A 23074-nucleotide genomic window follows, 5' to 3' on the forward strand; every position below is an offset into this window, starting at 1 on the left:
TGAACTTGCCCTTTAAACATCTTCTTTTCTAATCTCTTCCTCATATGAAAATGGGAGCTCATGAATATTAATGAATGTGTGCTCTTGTTGTTAGGTAACCCACAGTCAGGGAGTGTCATGTTTTGGGTTTGTAATTGCTCCTCAGAGGCTCTTCAGTGTTTTTGAGTTTCATCTCCAGCCAGACGCTTTAGATGCAGACAGAGCCTTTTCTGCTTTACAAACAACTTAATAGGTGAGTTATATCATTAATCTGATTATGTATTATTGGGCAGCTTCAAAATCACTGTAAATACTTATATGTGAGCTACTGAATGATTGTCTGAATAATATGTAAGCCAGTTTCCTCCGTTGACTAAAAACTATATCAAATTTATACTGTTTATGTCAAAATTCTGACTTTTTTGTAAGAATTGTGAGATGTAAACTTGATATTGTGAATTAGAAAGGCTGACTTGCATTATATATAGTCAAAATTCTGAGAAATAAAGTCACAGATACGAGTTTAATACAATAAATAAAAAGTTATTGCGGTATTTGATAGTTTTAAAGCCAAATTCTGACTTTTTGAGTCGGAATTGTGAAATGTAAATTTGATATTATGAGTTATAAAGTCAGAATTGCGTGATATAACTCATAATTCTAAGAAAAACAGTCATAATTTGAGATTTAAAGTCGCTTTTTAAACTGTTGCCTATGAAGAAAATAAAATAATCGTCACCTATGATAAAAAATATTTTTTATTTCATATAGCGTGAGCTTCTGCTGTCACATTCTAACCTACATTAAGCAGAATCATAGATATTTACGTATATATATATATATTTATGAAGCAGAGCAGAATAAGAACGTATGATGCTGTCTTTTGTTTACGTTTTTAACTTCCACGTTCACGCGCGAATCTCACTGCGCATGCGCGGACACGTCAAAGTTCACCGTTTACACTCTTTCGAAATACATAACAGTCTGACTGAGGGCGTTTCAATACAGTTGTTATCTGTACTTCATAATTACAGTGTATACAGTACTCGTGTGTGTCTGAGGCGGTGTTTGACCGCGGAGGAAGAAGGCGTGTCTCTCGGTGAAAGTAACTAACGTTAGAAGCTCCAGACGGTGATCATTCACATTCAGATCTAATCAGAAACTCACCGGACCGGTTTATAGGTCAGAATAATCGGCGGAATAACATGAGTTCAGCTCTGTTGAACAGACTCAAGCCGGCGGTGAGTTCCGCCCTCCGCCTGTGGAGCTCCAGTCCCACCGCTCTGCCCGGTCTCAGCCTCCGCTACGCCGCCTCAGCGAGACTCTACAGCGGCCTGATGGAGCCCGCAGCCCCGCTATTCAGACAGGTCAGTCCCGCTGCACCCACACGCTCATTATTTGGGTAAAGTTGGTTTTATATTTGCACAATATTTAAAAATGTTTAGAAATCTTCCCTATTAAATAAAACACTAGTCATTTATAGGAAATGAGCAAGTCCATGCAAATGTCCTTTCATTGAAAAAAGATCACGTTTTCACCAAAACAGCGAAACCCTTTCTAAGTTGTTTGTTGTTTGTATTAAACAGTGCTGTAAAAATACACAAAAATGTCTCTATCAGTGTTTTCAAACAGTTATATGTGATTTACCAAAGTCACACAAGTGGTAATCTTCACATGTCACATTCATAACGGAGCTTTCTCTCCATAAATGCAAAAATGGCAAATAAAATAAACTCAATCATGTTTGTTCTATAGCCAACAAGGATCCTGTTAATGAGCATTGTTTATTTTGGGTTGTGCAGTTTAATTCACAGAATTTCTACAAAGTATGTTGCATACTGTAAACTTGCTTTCCTTTTTTTTGGTCACATCCATAACGCATGCTTATTTTCCTTATTTCAAATCTAAAATATGTTTACAGATTGATATTTTCCTGATCTCATAACTCTAGTTAGTTGATTTGAAAAAATATAAACATGTTTCAATATAATAGTTATATATATATCCTTCCTTTGTGAATTATGTTTACGTTTTTACTGCAAATGTCACATCCATAACGCTGGAATTGTGCAAATACTAGCTATCAGTTACTAGTTAATTCTGTAAAGTTATTAGTAACTAATAAAGTTATGGTAACTAATAACCGTAATGTTTAAGAATTTGATTGTAATGCAATAATGCGTACCTTTTGTAAAGCTGATTTGAAACAGTAGTTTTTGTGATAGATACATACTAGATATACATACTAGGGCTTCAGAATATATGGTTTCAGCTTGTGCGCATCTGCAACAGTCCCATCACAAGATATGCGATGTTGAGTCTGAAATATAGTTGACCAGGAGCTACAGAACATGTGTGATTTGTAGAGTCACTGATAAGCTTAACCATAATAGAGTTAAAGTTTATCATTTACATGTGTTTTTAAGACCTATAATTGCAATTGAGAGAGTTTAAAACATTTGGACACAAAAAATTATGTTTGAAGATTCATTGTATTTAATTATTTATACAATTTGTGCAAAAAATAATAATGATAAAAGAATTTAAGAATTGTTGTCTTGTTTTTAGCACAAACATTTACATTTTAAATCAAAAATGAGATAATTTTAATTTTCCCAGTAGCAGATAATGTTGCTTGTTTTAAGGAAAAACCTCTTAATTTTGACTTAATAAGGTGAAAACAAAGAGAAATTAAATTAAATATAATATACTTTACCATAGTATAATAAAAAACAATAGAATTTACTATAAAATTACTATAGTATTTTCATTATGATTTAAACCCTGTTTGGTTTAATACATTTTCTACATTGGCACACAAATTTAGAAACAAACTTTCACATTTGAACACACCATAATTACCTTTTTGTTGTTTTATTTGTAGTGAAACTATGATTAATTATAGTAAGGGTTGATTATGAGTAAACCTAAACCGTAATGATTTATTACCGATAGTAAACTCATAAACTATAGTTTATTTACTGCAGTAAACCCTTGTTTTATATGCTGCATAGTTATAGACACAGTATTTATTAATTTGTTTATATTACTAAAATTGTTGCGTTCACATAGCGATTACTAAAGCATGTTAATTCAAGTACTTTAGTATGGTTCAGGAACGCTACAACATTTACTATAAATTCCTAAAGTATTTTTTCACCAAGGGTTTGCAACAATATCCACAGTTTAACCATGGTATTTATAGTAAAATTGTTGGTATACAAATGGTAATCGATGCACCATGACTTACCACTAGAGTTTTACTATAATACAACTCTGGTTATTTCAGTAAGAGTTTAGTTTTATAGGAGGTCATCTGATATACTGTGATCTTTGCACAGGGTTTATAAAGGCAGATACACACACACACACACACACACACACACACACACACACACGTTTGTTTTTGTAAAAAATGGGTACATCACAAAGGTTTCTATCCATTTTATACAGTCCAAATCGTATATTGTATAGCCCTCAGCCCACCCTACCCCTAAACCCAACCATCACAGGAGACAGTGTGCAGCTTTACTCTCTGATTAAACTCATCCTGTGGGATTTAGAAGCTTTTTGAGAAATGAGGACGTCACCAATGTCCTCATATTTCACCTCCTTTTTGTAATACCTGTGTCATACCTATGTCATTATACAGATCTGTGTCCTGATATGTCACAAAAACACGTACACACACACACACACACACACACACACACACATTCCTGTGCACTATTTTTGATAAAATAGCAGATTTGCAATAGAGCTTGATATGCTGCTGCTACTTCATATGAGTCCAACAGACACTATCAACAAAACACCAAACGATTCAGGTATTAAGGCACTTAGTCAGGATTATAGTTGACCAGGTACAACAGATCAGAGCACAGGACTTATTTCTCATGTTTATCAATTGTGTGTGTTTTTAAGGTCTGTGATAGGCCTGCACAATTAATCCAAATTCAATCTTGATTTTGGTCTCCAACAATTATGAAAAATCATGAATCAAGACAAAACGATGATGTGTCATATCCCACCTCTTTACTGCAGTCTGAATTCGCTCCTCTCAAGCTTATTTTCACAATAAAATCATGCAGTGTGACTCTGACAGTGTGGGACACGCTTCATTTATTGACATGTATTTGATTCATTCATGTTTTGTGTGTGCGCTCAGCCTCAGAGACCAGCAGAACACACACAAACATTATGTTGTCATCTTAGGGTGAGCGCCTAAAGGCTAAAATACTACAAACATGTGTCAAAATGCAGCACATAGTGATTATTCACATTAACCCCTGTTTGTTATGAAGAAATAACTGAAGATAAAGAGTTAATGAAACTGCATGTGAAAGTGAAAACATGAACAGAACTGCAGGGCTCTTAAAGCGACAGTACACTATATTCCTGATACTGTTTATCGTTATTAATCAAACAAAAAGGACCTTTGTAGCTCTAATAAGAAACAGATTTAATAATAAACATGGTTTATTCTCACAGCAGTGTTAGATTTTGCTGTGATTGGCTTAACCGTTCTTGGTTGGCTTGCCAATGTATTAGATCAGTGTTTCCCAACCCTGTTCCTGGAGGCACACCAACAGTACATATTTTGGATGTCTCCATTATCCGTCCCATTAACTTCAGGTGTTGGAATCTCTTCTGATTATATGATGAGTTGATTCAGGTGTGTTTGATTAGGGAGAGGTTGAAAATGTGTACTGTTGGTGTGCCTTCAGGAACAGGGTTGGGAAACACTGTATTAGATGACTCTATTACATAAAGTAAGCTGACCAAAGTTCTTACAGGAGAAGACTTTATTGAAGGCGATGAATAGTGCACTTCCTCAGCATTGATGTTAACTTGTCATCTTTAAGTAACTTAACCCAAAGTACTGTGTGTGAGACACTACTTTATAACAAAGGATATGATGTAAAGCCATATTTTGGTTTTGGGGTCTCCAACATCAGGCTGATCTGCATGCAGGGTCAACAAACACGTTCATTGTCTTATAATCTGCATTTATTTTTACCTCATTATCCCAGTGACTCCCATATGAATCGTTCAGCAATTAATTTGTTCCCAAACCCCTCCTTAGCGCGAGGCTAATCTGCGCTGATTGGACCGATGATCCAGTCTGTTGCGATTGGTCGACTGCATTCAGCGTGAGACAGACAGAAATGCCCATCATGGCTACAGTATGAAGTAGCCGAGAGTATGTGAGAGCTCAATGCAGGAATGCAATAAAGCAATGCAGTTAAACACCAGCATATATACTCTACTCTTAACCACAACCCCAAGTTATAACAACGACAAAAACCCAAAGTAGGGGCTCTTTAAATAATCGTAATCATAATTATGACCAAAATAATTGAGATTATGATTGTGTGAGATTATGATTGTCCCATTACCGAGCAGCCCCAGATCAGATCGTGAAGTCCCTAAAGTTTCACACCCCTAATCATAACTCGTATATGGTTCGACCCGGATCAAGTGTCCTGAAACGTGTGGGTCTGCAGATGTGTGTTGGTATGTGAGGAATGCTGGTGTACTCCTTCATTTAGCTGAGTCATGCTGACTCTGGTCTGGTGTTGTTGTATTTTGCAGTTGTTTGAGTCTGAGAGCTCCACGTACACATATCTGCTGGCCGACCCAGACACCAGAGAGGCTGTGCTGATCGACCCGGTGCTGGAGACGGTGGACCGAGACCTGCAGCTCATACAACAGCTCGGACTCAATCTCACCGTAGCCTGTAAATACTATATACATTATAAATCTGTATATTCTGATAGAGCTGCATGATTCTGCATGAACTGACAATCACTATTCTGCTGTGTAAAAATTTATCACGATTTTCACGTGAACACCTAACAAAAAAAAATTTACAAAATGTTTATTCGTGCAGTCTACTTGAAATAAATGTTTATTATGTGTGTATATATATATAGATATGTGTATATATATATATTTACATACACCTGTATATGTATGTATATGTATGTATATATATGTATGTGTGTATGTATGTATGTATGTATGTGTATATATATATATATATATATATATATATATATATATATATATATATATATATATATATATATATACACATATATATACATATATATATACATATATATATAAATATATATATATATATATATATATATATATATATATATATATATATATATATATATATATATATATACATACATACATGCATACATACATACATGCATACATACATACATGCATGCATACATACATACATACATACATACATACATACATACATGCATGCATACATACATTTCATTCATGTGTTTTGTGTTTTTGTTTGTGTGTGTGTGTGTAGTGAACACACACTGCCATGCGGATCACATTACGGGCACTGGTCTGTTGAAGAAGAAAGTGTTTGGGCTGAAGAGCGGGATCTCCAAACACAGCGGCGCCGCAGCGGACATTCAGCTGTCAGACGGAGACTGCGTCACATTCGGCAAACACGTATGACAACACACTCACATTTATAGACGCTTAATGATAGATTTACATTAAAGGCAAGCTAGTATGCAAAAATCACTTTTATGTGAGGTTGTGCGTCTGTCAGCAGTGTGTGAATATCTCCAGCAGTCTCTAATGGTCAACATGAATTAACTGTGTTTGTTCTAATCAGACTTGATGAATGAAACACTTTGATTGACATTCTCCCTTTGTACGTGTCATCAGAGGGGAAAAGCCCCGCCCACTAGTCCCCATCTCTCCCTCATTAGCATAAACGGCAGCCCTGAGTGAGAAGCAGCCGTCTGTCCATTAGCCATTAGAGTGTTTGAGCTGCTGAAGATAATGTCAGCATAGACTAAGAGGATTATAGATGTGGAGTTTTAGATGAACAGAGACAGGAGCGACATAGACTGACAGAAGCATCAAGCACACACTCACACTGAAGCACACATGCACACTTGACAACACACACACTGCTGTTTTACATCTGTCACTATGGTGATGCACAGGTGTCTGTAGCTCGGCCCTCTTCTGAAAAGAGCACAATCTCATTTGCATTTAAAGCGACAGTCACCAAAACACCACAATCAGGATCAAAGCCTGAAAGGGTCAGCTTCAGAGAGTCAGAAAACATTATCTGTGTGCTATTATCAGCTCAAACTCAAACACACACACTCTAGAGACAGCAGAGATGCCCAAAGTAGGGCCCTCAGGCCAAAGTTGGCCCATTGTAACCTTTGATTTGGCCCATCTCAGAGGAGAGCGAGTATGATGGAGAGCGTTGGGGTGAATGCTTTTAACACAGAGATCGCCATTTCTAATTTTGACGTAACCTTTTTGTTAGTTTTATTGCTGAGCTACAAAAAAGCAAACTGAAATTAAAGGATTCAATTCAGTTTTGTAAATAAAGCAGAATTTTTAAAGTGTAAATACTGTCACTTGACCAATAGAGGACTTTGCAGAAGACATCGGCAAGCAAATCAAGGCAAAAACTAGTGTAATTCTGTTTTTAGATTTAGTTTTTACTGGAATAAGTTCATTATTTTACTCTATTAGTTAATATTAAGCAAAGTTTTCTAGTCATTTTTAAACATTATTAAATAAACTAGAAAATGACCCATGTCAGCTATATTTACCTTCGGCCCACTAGCCTCAATCAAGTTTGGTTTTTGGCCCTTCATAAGAAAAAGTTTGGGCACCCCTGCTCTAGAGACACATTTTACATCTCATAAAAAACATAATGAGTCCCCTTTAAAAAAATTATATGCAAAATTATATGAATATGTATGTATTTACATATTAATATGTAATTATATGAATATTCATGCAATTATAATTCACATTAATATAATTCATATTCATATGTAATTATATGAATATGCAAATCCTAGTCAAATTCAAGCTGTTTCAAAAATCCAATCGTGACAGGGAGCAGTTGATCAGTTAATTTAATTATGCTTGATTATTTACAGTAATTAATTATGCTTGACTATTAACGGTATGCAGTGTTATTATACATATTCTATAGTATAATATTCTATTAACTTATAAACAGCTTTGGAAAAATTGAGAAAATTCTCTTTCACTGAAATGATAATTTATTTATTAATATAATGTAATAACAGGCGTCACGGTGGCTCAGTGGTTAGGACTGTAACCTCACAGCAATAAGGTTGCTGGTTCGAGTCCCGGCTGGGTCAATTGGCGTTTCTGTGTGAAGTTTGCATGTTCTTCCTGTGTTGGCGTGGGTTTCCTCCGGGTGCTCCAATCCAAACACATGCGCTATAGGGGAATTATTCAACTAAATTGGCCGTAGTGTATGAGTGTGTGTGTGTGTGTGTGTGTGTGAGAGAATGAGTGTGTATGGGTGTTTCCCAGTACTGGGTTGCATCTGGAAGGGCATCCGCTGTATAAAACACATGCTGGAACAGTTGGCGGTTCATTCCGCTGTGGCGACCTCTGATCAATAAGGGATTCAGCTGAAGGAAAATGAATGAATGAGTGTGATCATTTAATAATTACATTTGAAATATAAATAAATGAATAAAGCGTGCTATTTGATATCAGTGCAATGCATTTTAAAATCCACACAAGACAAATGAATTCCTGTGTCATTTACTGTCATCCTGTGTATATTAAATTAAATGTTTGAAAAGGTGATCAAAGCCATGCAATAAATGCACACTAGTGAATAGTGGCTAATATGCATGTCCTGCTTTAAAATATACATCATTTATAATCATTTAGTATATATTTAATAGCAGAATATTAATCTTTAAAGCGATGCAATAAAGCCTCAAATTCACACTAGTTGAAGAGCAAGGTCACGGCCAGGTGGTTCATTTATGTGCAATAGTTAATGTATTTAATCTTGTGCAGTGATAAAGTGAGATAAACACAAAGGCTGTGGTTTTACGGTGCTGTTATTGAGTGTATTGATGGATCTGAACAGCTGATAATGTGGATAAAATGCTGAAGTAGAGCTGCACAGTATTTAGTTTTAGCATCGATAATGCAGTGTGCACATCTGCAGAAGTCACATCACAGGATGACAAGCAGTTTCAAGTCAAGTTAAACCATTTGGACAAGATAGTATGAAGTTTGCCACTTAAACAAAGATTAATTGTGTTAAATTAGTTAAACAGTGAAGACTATACTGTGCTGTTTGATGTTTGATTATTGAATTTCTCTACCTCAGTACTGTTAGACTCCACCCAAACCCATAAAGCTGAGTTTATTACATTTTTAACTCTGTTTTATTAATAGTTTATTTTATTTTGTGTGTATAAAAAAATTATTTTTGTATAATTTTGTACATTTTTGACGCATTCCAGTAAAAAATCACCCCCGTCAATGTACAGTGATGCATTCTTTCCATCTCATTTTGTGAAATTATATTCATATCGCAGAAAAACTAAATATTGCAATGTCATTTTTTGCTGTATCGTGCAGCGCCATGCAGAAGTGATCAGACCTTTGTGTGTCTTTCAGTCTCTGATGGTTCGAGAGACGCCGGGACACACAGACGGATGCGTAACGTACGTCACTGGCGATCAGAGAATGGCGTTTACTGGAGACGCGCTGCTGATCCGTGGATGTGGCCGAACGGACTTTCAGCAAGGTCACAAACAAACACACTCATATAATACTAATGCACTTTCATTTGTATTTATTACAGTTGTTTTTATTTACAGTGCCATAATGAGTTTTTTTTACATCATAGTTTTAATTAATAGATTTTTAATTAATTAATTAATTAATTAATATATTTATTTATTTGTTATTTATTTATTTATTTATGCATAATACCAAGTTATATTATTATTCTTTTATTTATCATTTCATGGAAACTATTATTTTATATTATTCTTATTTATTTACTTAGTTAGTTAGTTAGTTAGTTAGTTAGTTAGTTAGTTAGTTAGTTAGTTAGTTAGTTAGTTAGTTAGTTAGTTAGTTAGTTAGTTAGTTAGTTAGTTAGTTAGTTAGTTAGTTAGTTAGTTAGTAAAGTTGTATTTTCCCAATTGGTGCAGCTCTATTTATGGTTTTGTTTCCCAGTGTTGATTTTTCCTGTGTTATTGTAGTACCTCAGGCGTCCACATGAGGGCAGCACAGTAAAGCTGTTTGCATGTCTTCAATCAGGTTCTCCTCACAGACTGTATGAATCCGTTCATCAGAAGATTTTCACTCTGCCGGGACACTGTTTCATTTACCCCGCACACGACTACAAGGGTACGAGAGAAGACGAGTTGACTACAGTTAACTACAGATGATTTGTCATATCATGAACTGTTTTGTGCATTATAAAAGTAATATCTGCATTGTTTGTTGTGATCTAAAGGTCAGACAGTGTCCACCGTCGATGAGGAAAAGAAGTTTAATCCACGTCTGACCAAAACTGTGGAGGAGTTTGTGAAAATTATGGACAATCTCAATCTCCCCAAACCGAAGAAAATAGGTAGAGTATTAGTTTATTCATGCTGCATCTGCAGATAAAGGATACCAGCATGAATGCTCTTCAAGCTGTTTATTTGATCAAAAACAGTGACGTATTATCACAGTTTCTAGCTGATTATATAGTAAACTGATTTATTGCTGTGATGTAAAACTGAATTTGAAGCACTATTACAGTCTTCAGTGTCACATAATCCTTCTGGAATCATTCTGTTATGCTGATTTGATGAAATATTTCTCATTATTCTCCATGTTGAAAGCAGTTCACATTTTAGTGGAAGACATGCTGCATTATAATTCATTTGCTTGGGGTAATTAAATATGTAAACAATTGAAAAAAATTAATAAAATAGTCCTGTATTTGTTTGTCAGCGACATTAAACTGATCAAAAGTGGGACTAAAGACATTCGTAATGTTACAAGTGACAAATATGTGTAAAATATTGTAAAATTAACAGTAAAGACATTCGTAATGTTACAATGGTAAAAAGTTACAACAATAATAATAATTTCTACATTACAAAAAAAGTGTCGCAGTGACACAGTGGTTAGTGCTCTCATCTCACAGCATGAAGGTCGCTGGTTCGAGCCTCAGCAGGGTCAGTTGGAGTTTCTGTGTGGAGTTTGCATGTTCTCCCCGTGTTGGTGTGGGTTTCCTCCGGGTGCTCCGGTGTCCCCCACAGTCCAAATACATGCGCTGTAGGGGAATTGGGTAAGCTAAATTATCCGTAGTGTAAGAGTGTGAATGAGGGTGTTTGGGTGTTTCCCAGTGATGGGTTGCAGCTGGAAGGGCATCCACTGCATAAAACATGTGCTTGAATAGTTGGCGGTTCATTCCGCGACCCCAGATTAATAAAGAAACTAAGCCGAAGAGAAAATGAATGAATGAAAACAAGTGTTTGTAATGTTACATCAATATAGACCTTTTTTCTTGGAACACATGATTACCCATAATGCTTTGCGTGTATGCGCAAGGAGAATGCTAAGAACTTCCGGTCAGCAGCTGATGCGTATAAACAATCACATTTGGACAGCTTTGATATGATAGTTTTACTCTATTTTATTTGTTTTTAACGTAGTTAAACTAATCCTGCTGTCGATCAGCGCCACCTCCTGGACTGATCATTTAAATAATGTGATCTAATATGATAGAAAACAACTGCTGCGAGGTATTTTTCCCTCGTTGTCAGACGGCATCTTCTGCTGTTTAAATGAAGCCTCGTCATGGCTAAAGTCAATATTTTCTCTTCTTTTCAAATATATAACCAACCCAAACAAATGTAATTCACCAAAATGTTTGACACACACATGTAGCCTGTACTGACCCACTAACACACTGATTTAATAAGTGTCACAAAGTGGAAATAAAGTGCGTTTTCAATGCTAGAAAAACATAAACCATGGTGAATACTGCACAACACAAACTAACTAAATGAAACATAACTGCTCCCGATTAGAATCAACGAGCAAATCAGCCAGAATAGTATCAGTAACTCACTTTTATTGGTCAATTATTGGAAATAGCATGGCTTAAATACCTGCTAGTGTCATCAGAATCAGTTTTATTGCCAAGTGTGCTTCACACACACAAGGAATTAGTTTTGGCTACAGAAGCCTCCAGTGTACATAAAGTGACAAGTGACAACACAAAATAAATAAATAAGAACAATAAAAAAGATGATAAACATTAAACAGAGATGCAGTTAGTCAAGAAATCTGGACGTTGAGTTGTATGTACAGATGCGTTATAAATATACAGGCCAGAAGGTGCTGTGTTCAAATACCAATGTAGAGAGTATTGCATTGTATATTGATATAAGGTGCTGTGTACAAGTGCGTATGAGAAAGTATTGCACATATTTATTGCACAGTAGGGGAATATTTAACTGTTCATAAGTGAGACAGCCTGAGGAAAGAAACTTTTCCTGTGTCTGGCTGTTTTTGTGCTTGGTGCTCTGAAGCGTCGACCAGACGGTAACAGTTCGAACAGGTAGTGTGCTGGGTGTGAGGCGTCCAGAGTGATTTTGCGAGCCCTTTTACTGACTCTGGAAGAGTACAGTTCTTGAAGTGTAGGAAGGGTTGTGCCAGTGATTCGTTCAGCAGTCCGGACTATTCGCTGTAGTCTACGGAGGTCGGGTTTGGCAGCTGAGCCGAACCAGACGGTGATTGAAGTGCAGAATATGGACTGCCAGTAATATGGCTTGCTATAATGCAGTGAGATATTGTTTGTGTGTGTGTGTGTGTGTGCATTGAAGAGCTGCGGAGTACAGTATAACAGCTGACAGGTCAGGAACACTGACGCTGTATTTTAGCATCTGATCTGAAGGCAGTGAATTAGGAGAAAGTTTTTCTCTCGCGCTTGAGCCGCATCTGACAGAAACATAACGGCTTTAACACACACCTTTCAAAATCAGAGTTGTGGATCACAAATGGCTCGTTTGCACTGACTGGTACGGTTCGGTTCGGTTTGGTACGGGTCACCTTTATCAGGCTTGCGTTTCCACTAACAAGGGTACCCTTTTGGTGGGCGTGGTGTATGACAGAAAGTTTCAGTCGACGTCATTCTTGCTGGAGGAAATGTCTACAATAAAGCTGTTCGGGTCACTTACATATCATATGAGAAGCTCTTCTCATAAAACAGACGCTTCATACACATAAATACTTGTGTAGAAATGTTTATTACTAACTTTACTATGAACATGAGTTGATTATAACTGAAGATCAATGACAGTGCCAAATAGACTACTGTACCGTCTGTAATTATATTAAATAACTAAATAAATGCTGCAATTATAAACACATACAGCCCCTTACAGTCTCAGATATGTTACCAACTACAGAAGAACTACATAAAGCAGACATTTCGTCCATATTTAGGTTCAAAACAACACAAAATATAGCCCACAGTCAGTGTAAACCTCTCATCTGTGTCTGTAATCTTCAGCAGCACATGTAGCCTCTGTTAGACAGTAATTCCCTCATTCCCAGTTCATATTAGTCCAAAATATGAAGATAATAAGTTAGTTAATCATGGCATTTTGTTCATGTTTGCTGATAAATAATGTGCTCCTTTTTTCCGGCTTCTCCTTTGTTTCTTCACGCTTCACTCTCGCGTTTGTCAGTGTCTGACAGGATCGGGTTTCAAAAGCACGTCAATAATCAAGCGCAGGTTATTATCATCAGCTCAAGAAGTTTGTTATTTCAGATATAATGTTAGACGCGCGACGAGCGCTAGCAAGAAAGCGAAACCGCTCGCGCCTCAGACTGCCTCGTAAAAAACCACGGGGCACAGGGTAAATCTGCTCTTCTTCTTGGCTTTGTGGCTGTTTATCAAGACGACGACAAGGTTTGTTTGAGCCCAGATCGACCATGGCTCGTGATTATATGTATAAATAATTCCTCTGTAATGTCTCGGCTCGTCGGCTGTGTATTTAAACATGGCGGTTTTTTGTTTTCATTCTGGCTTGTTGCGTAAGCGAATGACGTATCTCTGTAAACCAATAGCGTTCAGCTGCGCATGTGGCTCCGCCTTTTGGTACCCTTTCTTGTGTTTGGTACCCTTTCAATAGAGTGCCGAAAAAGTGGTACGGTTCGGTACGGTACGCTTTTTGACAGTGGAAACGGCCATAAAAGCGTACCGAACCGAACCGTACCGTACCACTCAGTGGAAACGGGCCATAAAACACTCCGCAAGCCACTCCAAACGATATCGACAACTATCGATATCGAGTTCTATCTGTCTGTCCGTCCGTCCATTTATTCACCATCAATCTTTAGCTTCATCCTGTATATGTGTGTGTATATATATATGTAAATGTATATGTAGTTTACTCTAGTAAAGGCTAAAGTATACTATAGTAATTACTATTATACTACATTGATACTACATTATGTAGTGTAATTCATTAATTAATAGTAGTAAATATGTAAAACAATATAATGCTTCGTGCTAAATATTTCCCTTTACTATAAATGACTATAGTATTATAAATGGTAACACCTGGCTTTATTAGAGTTTTGGTTTTAGCTATTATATACTATCATTTGTTTTTGTTTAGTACAGCATATTAATTGCAATAACTAATTTAACTGATCAATTCTGCCTCAGATGTTTCATTGACAGTTTTATTGATCACTAGGATAAGATTGACTTGGATTTAAGTTGCTTCGATTTAAAAATGTAAACCATTTTCAGATCAAGATTTACCTGTTGTAAACGCTGTAAATGGAAGTTCTTAGCATTCTAGCGGAAGACGCTGGTCGCTATGGCGCCCTCCATGCAGCAACGAAGAAAAAGGTCTATACAGATGTCACAGTAGAGACATTCACAAGTTTTAATAATAACAGAGAATAGATTTATATGGTTACTACACTGTTACAGATGTAAAAAGTGGCAAACATGTTTGTGATGCTACAAAAGTAACAAAGGAATTTATAAACAAAACAGTAAAGAAATGATAAAGGTTACGGTAATGTTACTAAAGTAACAGTAAAAACATGGATGAGGTTACAAAAGATAACTCTATCAAACCTCTTCAGCTGCTTCAGCACGCAGCAGCACGAGTGGTCTTTGATGAACCCAAAAGAGCACATGTCACTCCGCTACTCACCCGTTTGCACTGGCTGCCAGTTGCTGCTCGCATCAAATTCAAAGCTCTGATGTTTGCTTACAAAGCGACCTCTGGCTTTGCTCCTTCGTATCTGCTCTCACTTCTGCAGATATATGTGCCCTCCAGAAACTTGCGTTCTGTGAATGAACGTCGCCTCGTTGTTCCATCCCGAAGAGGGAAGAAATCACTTTCCCGAACTCTCACATTCAATCTGCCCAGTTGGTGGAATGAACTCCCTAACTACATCAGAACAGCAGAGTCACTTGCTGTCTTCAAGAAACGACTAAACTCAACTATTTAGTCTCCACTTTCCTTCCTCATCTGTAACTGCCTCTCTGGCTATACCACTAACTGTGCCCTCTCTCTCAAAAAACACATTACTAATGCTTTGCTTCTTAGACTTTACACACCTGAAACTTGTCTATAGCACTTGTTCACTGCTGCTCTTATAGTTGTGTAAATTGCTTCCTTGTCCTCATTTGTAAGTCGCTTTGGATAAAAGCGTCTGCTAAATGACTAAATGTAAATGTAAAAGCTTGTGATGAATAAATAAAGTGTAGCACATCCTCCATAAAAACGCAAAGCAAATATTTTCATCATTTAAAATAACCTTAAATGTTTCTTGATCATTAAGTCATCATGTTAGAATATTAAAAGACTGTATTAAATCATAATAACAACGAATGAACACTGAATTCTGGGTCTGTTCATCACAATCCATCATCTGATTTCAGACATTTATAGTTAGTCAACACAAGTCACTGATGAACAAATGACTGTAACTATAACCGTCTGAAATCTGATCATGGGTTGTAATGAACAGACCCAGAATTCAGTGTTCATTCATTTACAAACCCAAAGGTTTGTGTTGTTTTTGTCTTCATAACAGCATGAGTCAAACCCAGGCCTGCTTTTGTGCTGGACAGAGTAAAGTCAGGCAGGTTTGCATGAGTAAATGATGACGGTGGAGTTTCTGGGGGAGTGTTTCTTTAGAAATGCCCTTATAATTGCAGGATGAGTGAAAACACATGGAGGATCAGTCAGTTTCAATCATTATGAAGAGCTGGTGTGGTTCTCTCTGATTGGGTGTGTCAGTTACTCATTCACTGTCTGATGAAGAACCAGCTATGAAAGCAGGGATGACCATATCTGATGTTTTTTGTGGGACCTGTCCAGGCCAGGATTTCTAAATTGCCAGAAATGTCCTGTTTGCACTGCGCAGACTGATAGTGTCTTATATACACTTCTGTACTAGGGATGTCCCGATCAGGTTTTTTTGCCCTCGAGTCTGAGTCGCTTGATTTTGAATATCTACCGAAACCAATACTTCTACCAATACGTCCTGGATCTGTTTCTTTGCTCTTTATTCTTTTATTTAATTCACCTTATTTTAACATTCAGCAACTGTGTTAACAAACAAGAGCACATCTGTGAGGTAGCTTGAACAATCAAGTAATAAATAACATCAATTCTTCACTTTTGGACTTTAGTGCAACAGTAAATATTAAAAATCTAATATAAAAGTCCTGATCGGGAGGTAATGTCTGATTCTGATCTAGTCTGAAACTGCATGATCTGGCCCGTTTTCCGATCACATGATCGGATCTGGACATCCCTATGATATACTGTTAAATATATACAGTTGAAAGCTATAAGTTAAAGTTATTAGTAACTAATAGTTATGGTAACTAACAACCGTAAGTTTTCAGAATTTGATTGTAATGCAGTAGTGTGCACTTTTTGTAAAGCTAATTTGAAACTAATTGTTGTGAAAAGCAACATACAAATAAACTTGAATTGAATCGACTATACACTTAAGTCTCTGCAACCTCACGCAAATGACCGAACACGGCTAATATGTTAATTATATGTTTGTCAACATACAGATGGGTGCGTAAGTATCATGGTTGCAGAAAATCCAGGGCAGATTTTTACAGTTAGAGAGAAACTTTTGGATAAAAAAACCCCACAAATTTGCATTTGCACAGGTATTAGAATAAAAGGTCAATCTGATTTTTATATTTTAAAATCGGCATAAACTGGAAGTTGCTGCTGACTTTTATTTCAGTATGATGATAGTATTTCCAACTGAAACGGAATATTGAGTAGGGGGCAGGGTTTACGTTTTGTGCTCCACCTTTCGTCTTTCACTCGCTGCAAACTGTTGGAGGGGCGTGGCTATGCATGCCAACTACAAAAGTCAAAATAAAGATGTTACAGTAACATTACAGAAGTAAAAGTAAAGACAGTTACAATAGTATTACAGAAGTAGCAGTAAAGACATTCACAATGTTGCAATAGTATTATAAAAGTAACAGTAAAACATTCACAATGTTACAATAACATTACAGAAGTAACAGTAACGACAATGTTACAATAGTTTTACATAAGTAGCTGTAAAGGCATTTACAATGTTACAATAACATTACTAAAGTTAGTGTAAACACAATAATGTTAAAATAGCATTACACAAGTAACAATAAAGACATTCACAATGCAACAGTATTATAAAAGAAACAGTAAAAACTCACAATGTTACAATAAAGTTATAATCATTCCCAATAGTACATTATTGTTTCCAAAGTAACAGTACAGACATTCATAATGTTACAGTAACATTACAAAAGTAACAGTAGATACATTCAAAAGGTTACAAAAGTAACCATAAAAACATTAAAAATGTTACAATAAAGTTCCAAAAGTAACCATAAAACCATAAAAAATGTTACATTCATTTTACAAAATTACCTGTAAAAGCATTCACAATGTTACATTAACGTTACAAAAGTAACTAAAACATTCATAATGTTACATTAATGTTACAAAAGTAACTAAAGCATTTATAATGTTACATTAACGTTACAAACGTAACAGTAGATACATTCACAATGTTACAATAACGTTACAAAATTAACAGTAAAAGCATTCACAATGTTACATTAATGTTACAAAAGTAACTAAAGCATTCATAATGTTACATTAATGTTACAAACGTAACAGTAGATACATTCAAAATGTTACAATAACGTTACAAAAGTAGCAGCAAAAGCATTCACAATGTTACAATAACGTTACAAAATTAACAGTAAAAGCATTCACGATGTTACATTAACGTTACAAAATTAACAGTAAAAGCATTCACAATGTTACAATAACATTACAAAATTAACAGTAAAAGCATTCATAATGTTACAATAACGTTACAAAATTAACAGTAAAAGCATTCACAATGTTACAATAACATTACAAAGTTAACAGTAAAAGCATTCACAATGTTACAATAACGTTACAAAATGAACAGTAAAAGCATTCACAATGTTACAATAACGTTACAAAATTAACAGTAAAAGCATTCACAATGTTACAATAACGTTACAAAATTAACAGTAAAAGCATTCACAATGTTACAATAACATTACAAAATTAACAGTAAAGGCATTCATAATGTTACAATAACGTTACAAAATTAACAGTAAAAGCATTCACGATGTTACAATAACGTTACAAAATTAACAGTAAAAGCATTCACAATGTTACAATAACGTTTCAAAATTAACATTAAAAGCATTCACAATGTTACAATAACGTTACAAAATTAACAGTAAAGGCATTCATAATGTTACAATAACGTTACAAAATTAACAGTAAAAGCATTCACGATGTTACAATAACGTTTCAAAATTAACAGTAAAAGCATTCACAATGTTACAATAACGTTACAAAATTAACAGTAAAAGCATTCACAATGTTACAATAACGTTTCAAAATTAACATTAAAAGCATTCACAATGTTACAATAACGTTACAAAATTAACAGTAAAGGCATTCATAATGTTACAATAACGTTACAAAATTAACAGTAAAAGCATTCACGATATTACAATAACGTTACAAAATTAACAGTAAAAGCATTCACAATGTTACAATAACGTTACAAAATTAACAGTAAAAGCATTCACAATGTTACAATAACGTTACAAAATTAACAGTAAAAGCATTCATAATGTTACAATAACGTTACAAAATTAACAGTAAAAGCATTCACAATGTTACAATAACGTTACAAAATTAACAGTAAAAGCATTCACAATGTTACAATAACGTTACAAAATTAACAGTAAAAGCATTCACAATGTTACAATAACGTTACAAAATTAACAGTAAAAGCATTCACAATGTTACAATAATGTTACAAAATTAACAGTAAAAGCATTCACAATGTTACAATAACGTTACAAAATTAACAGTAAAGGCATTCACAATGTTACAATAACGTTACAAAATTAACAGTAAAAGCATTCACAATGTTACAATAACGTTACAAAATTAACAGTAAAGGCATTCACAATGTTACAATAACGTTACAAAATTAACAGTAAAAGCATTCACAATGTTACAATAACGTTACAAAATTAACAGTAAAAGCATTCACAATGTTACAATAACGTTACAAAATTAACCGTAAAAGCATTCACAATGTTACAATAACGTTACAAAATTAACAGTAAAGGCATTCACAATATTACATTAATGTTACAAAAGTAACTAAAGCATTTATAATGTTACATTAACGTTACAAACGTAACAGTAGATACATTCACAATGTTACAATAACGTTACAAAATTAACAGTAAAAGCATTCACAATGTTACAATAACGTTACAAAATTAACAGTAAAAGCATTCACAATGTTACAATAACGTTACAAAATGAACAGTAAAAGCATTCACAATGTTACAATAACGTTACAAAATGAACAGTAAAGGCATTCACAATGTTACAATAACGTTTCAAAATTAACAGTAAAAGCATTCACAATGTTACAATAACGTTACAAAATGAACAGTAAAAGCATTCACAATGTTACAATAACGTTACAAAATGAACAGTAAAAGCATTCACAATGTTACAATAACGTTACAAAATTAACAGTAAAAGCATTCACAATGTTACAATAACGTTACAAAATTAACAGTAAAAGCATTCACAATGTTACAATAATGTTACAAAATTAACAGTAAAAGCATTCACAATGTTACAATAACGTTACAAAATTAACAGTAAAGGCATTCACAATGTTACAATAACGTTACAAAATTAACAGTAAAAGCATTCACAATGTTACAATAACGTTACAAAATTAACAGTAAAGGCATTCACAATGTTACAATAACGTTACAAAATTAACAGTAAAAGCATTCACAATGTTACAATAACGTTACAAAATTAACAGTAAAAGCATTCACAATGTTACAATAACGTTACAAAATTAACAGTAAAAGCATTCACAATGTTACAATAACGTTACAAAATTAACAGTAAAAGCATTCACAATGTTACAATAACGTTACAAAATTAACAGTAAAGGCATTCACAATATTACATTAGTTACAAAAGTAACTAAAGCATTTATAATGTTACATTAACGTTACAAACGTAACAGTAGATACATTCACAATGTTACAATAACGTTACAAAATGAACAGTAAAAGCATTCACAATGTTACAATAACGTTACAAAATGAACAGTAAAAGCATTCACAATGTTACAATAACGTTACAAAATGAACAGTAAAGGCATTCACAATGTTACAATAACGTTTCAAAATTAACAGTAAAAGCATTCACAATGTTACAATAACGTTACAAAATTAACAGTAAAAGCATTCACAATGTTACAATAACGTTACAAAATGAACAGTAAAAGCATTCACAATGTTACAATAACGTTACAAAATGAACAGTAAAAGCATTCACAATGTTACAATAACGTTACAAAATTAACAGTAAAAGCATTCACAATGTTACAATAACGTTACAAAATTAACAGTAAAAGCATTCACAATGTTACAATAACGTTACAAAATTAACAGTAAAAGCATTCACAATGTTACAATAACGTTACAAAATTAACAGTAAAAGCATTCACAATGTTACAATAACGTTACAAAATTAACAGTAAAGGCATTCACAATGTTACAATAACGTTACAAAATTAACAGTAAAAGCATTCACAATGTTACAATAACGTTACAAAATTAACAGTAAAAGCATTCACAATGTTACAATAACGTTACAAAATTAACAGTAAAAGCATTCACAATGTTACAATAACGTTACAGAATTAACAGTAAAAGCATTCACAATGTTACAATAACGTTACAAAATTAACAGTAAAGGCATTCACAATGTTACAATAACGTTACAAAATTAACAGTAAAAGCATTCACAATGTTACAATAACATTACAAAATTAACAGTAAAAGCATTCACAATGTTACAATAACGTTTCAAAATTAACAGTAAAAGCATTCACAATGTTACAATAACATTACAAAATTAACAGTAAAAGCATTCACAATGTTACAATAACGTTACAAAATTAACAGTAAAAGCATTCACAATGTTACAATAACGTTACAAAATTAACAGTAAAAGCATTCACGATGTTACAATAACGTTACAAAATTAACAGTAAAGGCATTCATAATGTTACAATAACGTTACAAAATTAACAGTAACGGGATTCACAATGTTACAATAACGTTACAAAATTAACAGTAAAAGCATTCACAATGTTACAATAACGTTACAAAATTAACAGTAAAAGCATTCACAATGTTACAATAACGTTACAAAATTAACAGTAAAAGCATTCACAATGTTACAATAACGTTACAAAATTAACAGTAAAAGCATTCACAATGTTACAATAACGTTACAAAATTAACAGTAAAGGCATTCACAATGTTACATTAATGTTACAAAGTAACCATATGAACATTAAAAATGTTACAATAATGTTACAAAAGTAACAGTAAAATTTTTTAAATGTTACAATAATGTTACACAAATACCAATAAAAACATTCCCAATGTTACATTAACGTTTCAAAAGTAACAATATAAATTAGACATTCAAAATAGACATTCAATAGAAACAAAACAATCGACATTCAAAATGTTACACAAGTAACAATTAAGACATTCACAATGTGACAATACTATGATGAAAGTAAGAATAAAACCCTCACTATGTTAAAATACTGTGACAAACTGACAGTAAATCCGGCCTGTCATGCGATTATGTTCAGTGCTGTACATTAATGGTGAAACTACGCTTCAGTCATGACCATCAGCAGCTATGAAAACAGTAAAACAAAGCCAAATACAGAAATCCTGACCAGTAAAGATAACACGTATGATCACCCTAACTAAAGCTCTTCTCATTTCATCAGCTGATCTCTGCACTGTTGATGTGTTCACAGATATCTCAGTGCCTGCAAACCTGGTGTGTGGACTTCACGACATCTGAGCGCGTGCTGATTTGAAGATTTTAGGCAGACGATTTTATTTTTATACGTTAAATACAGTACGGTGGTGTCTGCATCGATGTGCTCTTCTGATTCAGGGTAAGCAGACAGAACTATGAGAAATCAAGACATGATGTTTCCATTCATTAATCACGTCTACATGTTTGTTTGTTTTTGGGTTTCATCAAATACTTGACATATCTGTGTGCTGTTTCATATAATATCATGCTTTTTATTGTTGAGCAGTACAGAAATACTATTGATAATCATTCATAATATCACACAAATGCTCATCTAATAGGATCTTTAGTAGGAAATCTCTAATATATATATCTATTTAATCTGTTTTTAATAAATGTTAATTGAAACACTGCTGTGTCCTGCAGGTTTTCCGCTCTTTTTGTCGCTCACACACACACACACACACATTCAGAGTGTTGTTTTTCCAGCGATGCCTTCACCGTCAGGACAGACGAGAAAAACCAGATGATTTGCGAGTGAAATAAGCAGAGGTTTCAGACAGAGTGTGCTTTGCATGAGTGTTTATGTGCTGATGAGTCTGGCTGTGATTCTGCAGTTCATCGCACTGACTGAGAGGCTGATCTGTCTGCTGTTTTCATCATTTAAAAAAAGGAAAATTAATTAATAAACAATTCAATTGTGGGCAGTACGGTGGCTTAGTGGTTAGCACTGTGGCCTCACAGCAAGAAGGTCGCTGGTTCAAGCC

General features: G+C 34.5%; 1 protein-coding gene across 1 annotated transcript; it reads left to right on the forward strand.

The window, feature by feature from the left end:
• The first annotated feature begins 132 nt into the window (after positions 1–132).
• On the forward strand, positions 133–22717 carry ethe1 (ETHE1 persulfide dioxygenase). Its single transcript, XM_056475829.1, has 8 exons — positions 133–232; positions 1208–1346; positions 5575–5719; positions 6326–6474; positions 9463–9592; positions 10114–10203; positions 10313–10429; positions 22303–22717. The coding sequence occupies exons 1-8, from the start codon at positions 192–194 to the stop codon at positions 22347–22349; spliced, it is 858 nt and encodes a 285-aa protein (XP_056331804.1). The 5' UTR covers positions 133–191; the 3' UTR covers positions 22350–22717.
• Positions 22718–23074: the final 357 nt, after the last annotated feature.

The sequence above is a fragment of the Danio aesculapii genome, chromosome 16 (assembly GCF_903798145.1).
Source record: "Danio aesculapii chromosome 16, fDanAes4.1, whole genome shotgun sequence".
Classification (NCBI taxonomy): Eukaryota; Metazoa; Chordata; class Actinopteri; order Cypriniformes; family Danionidae; genus Danio; species Danio aesculapii.

Excerpts from the sequence above, each read along its gene's own strand:
- ethe1 (XM_056475829.1), top strand. The coding sequence starts at position 192 with ATGCAGACAGAGCCTTTTCTGCTTTACAAACAACTTAATAG. Across the intron at positions 233-1,207 it reads CTTTACAAACAACTTAATAG|ACTCAAGCCGGCGGTGAGTT; the intron begins GTGAGTTATATC and ends TCTGTTGAACAG. Across the intron at positions 9,593-10,113 it reads CCGAACGGACTTTCAGCAAG|GTTCTCCTCACAGACTGTAT; the intron begins GTCACAAACAAA and ends GTCTTCAATCAG.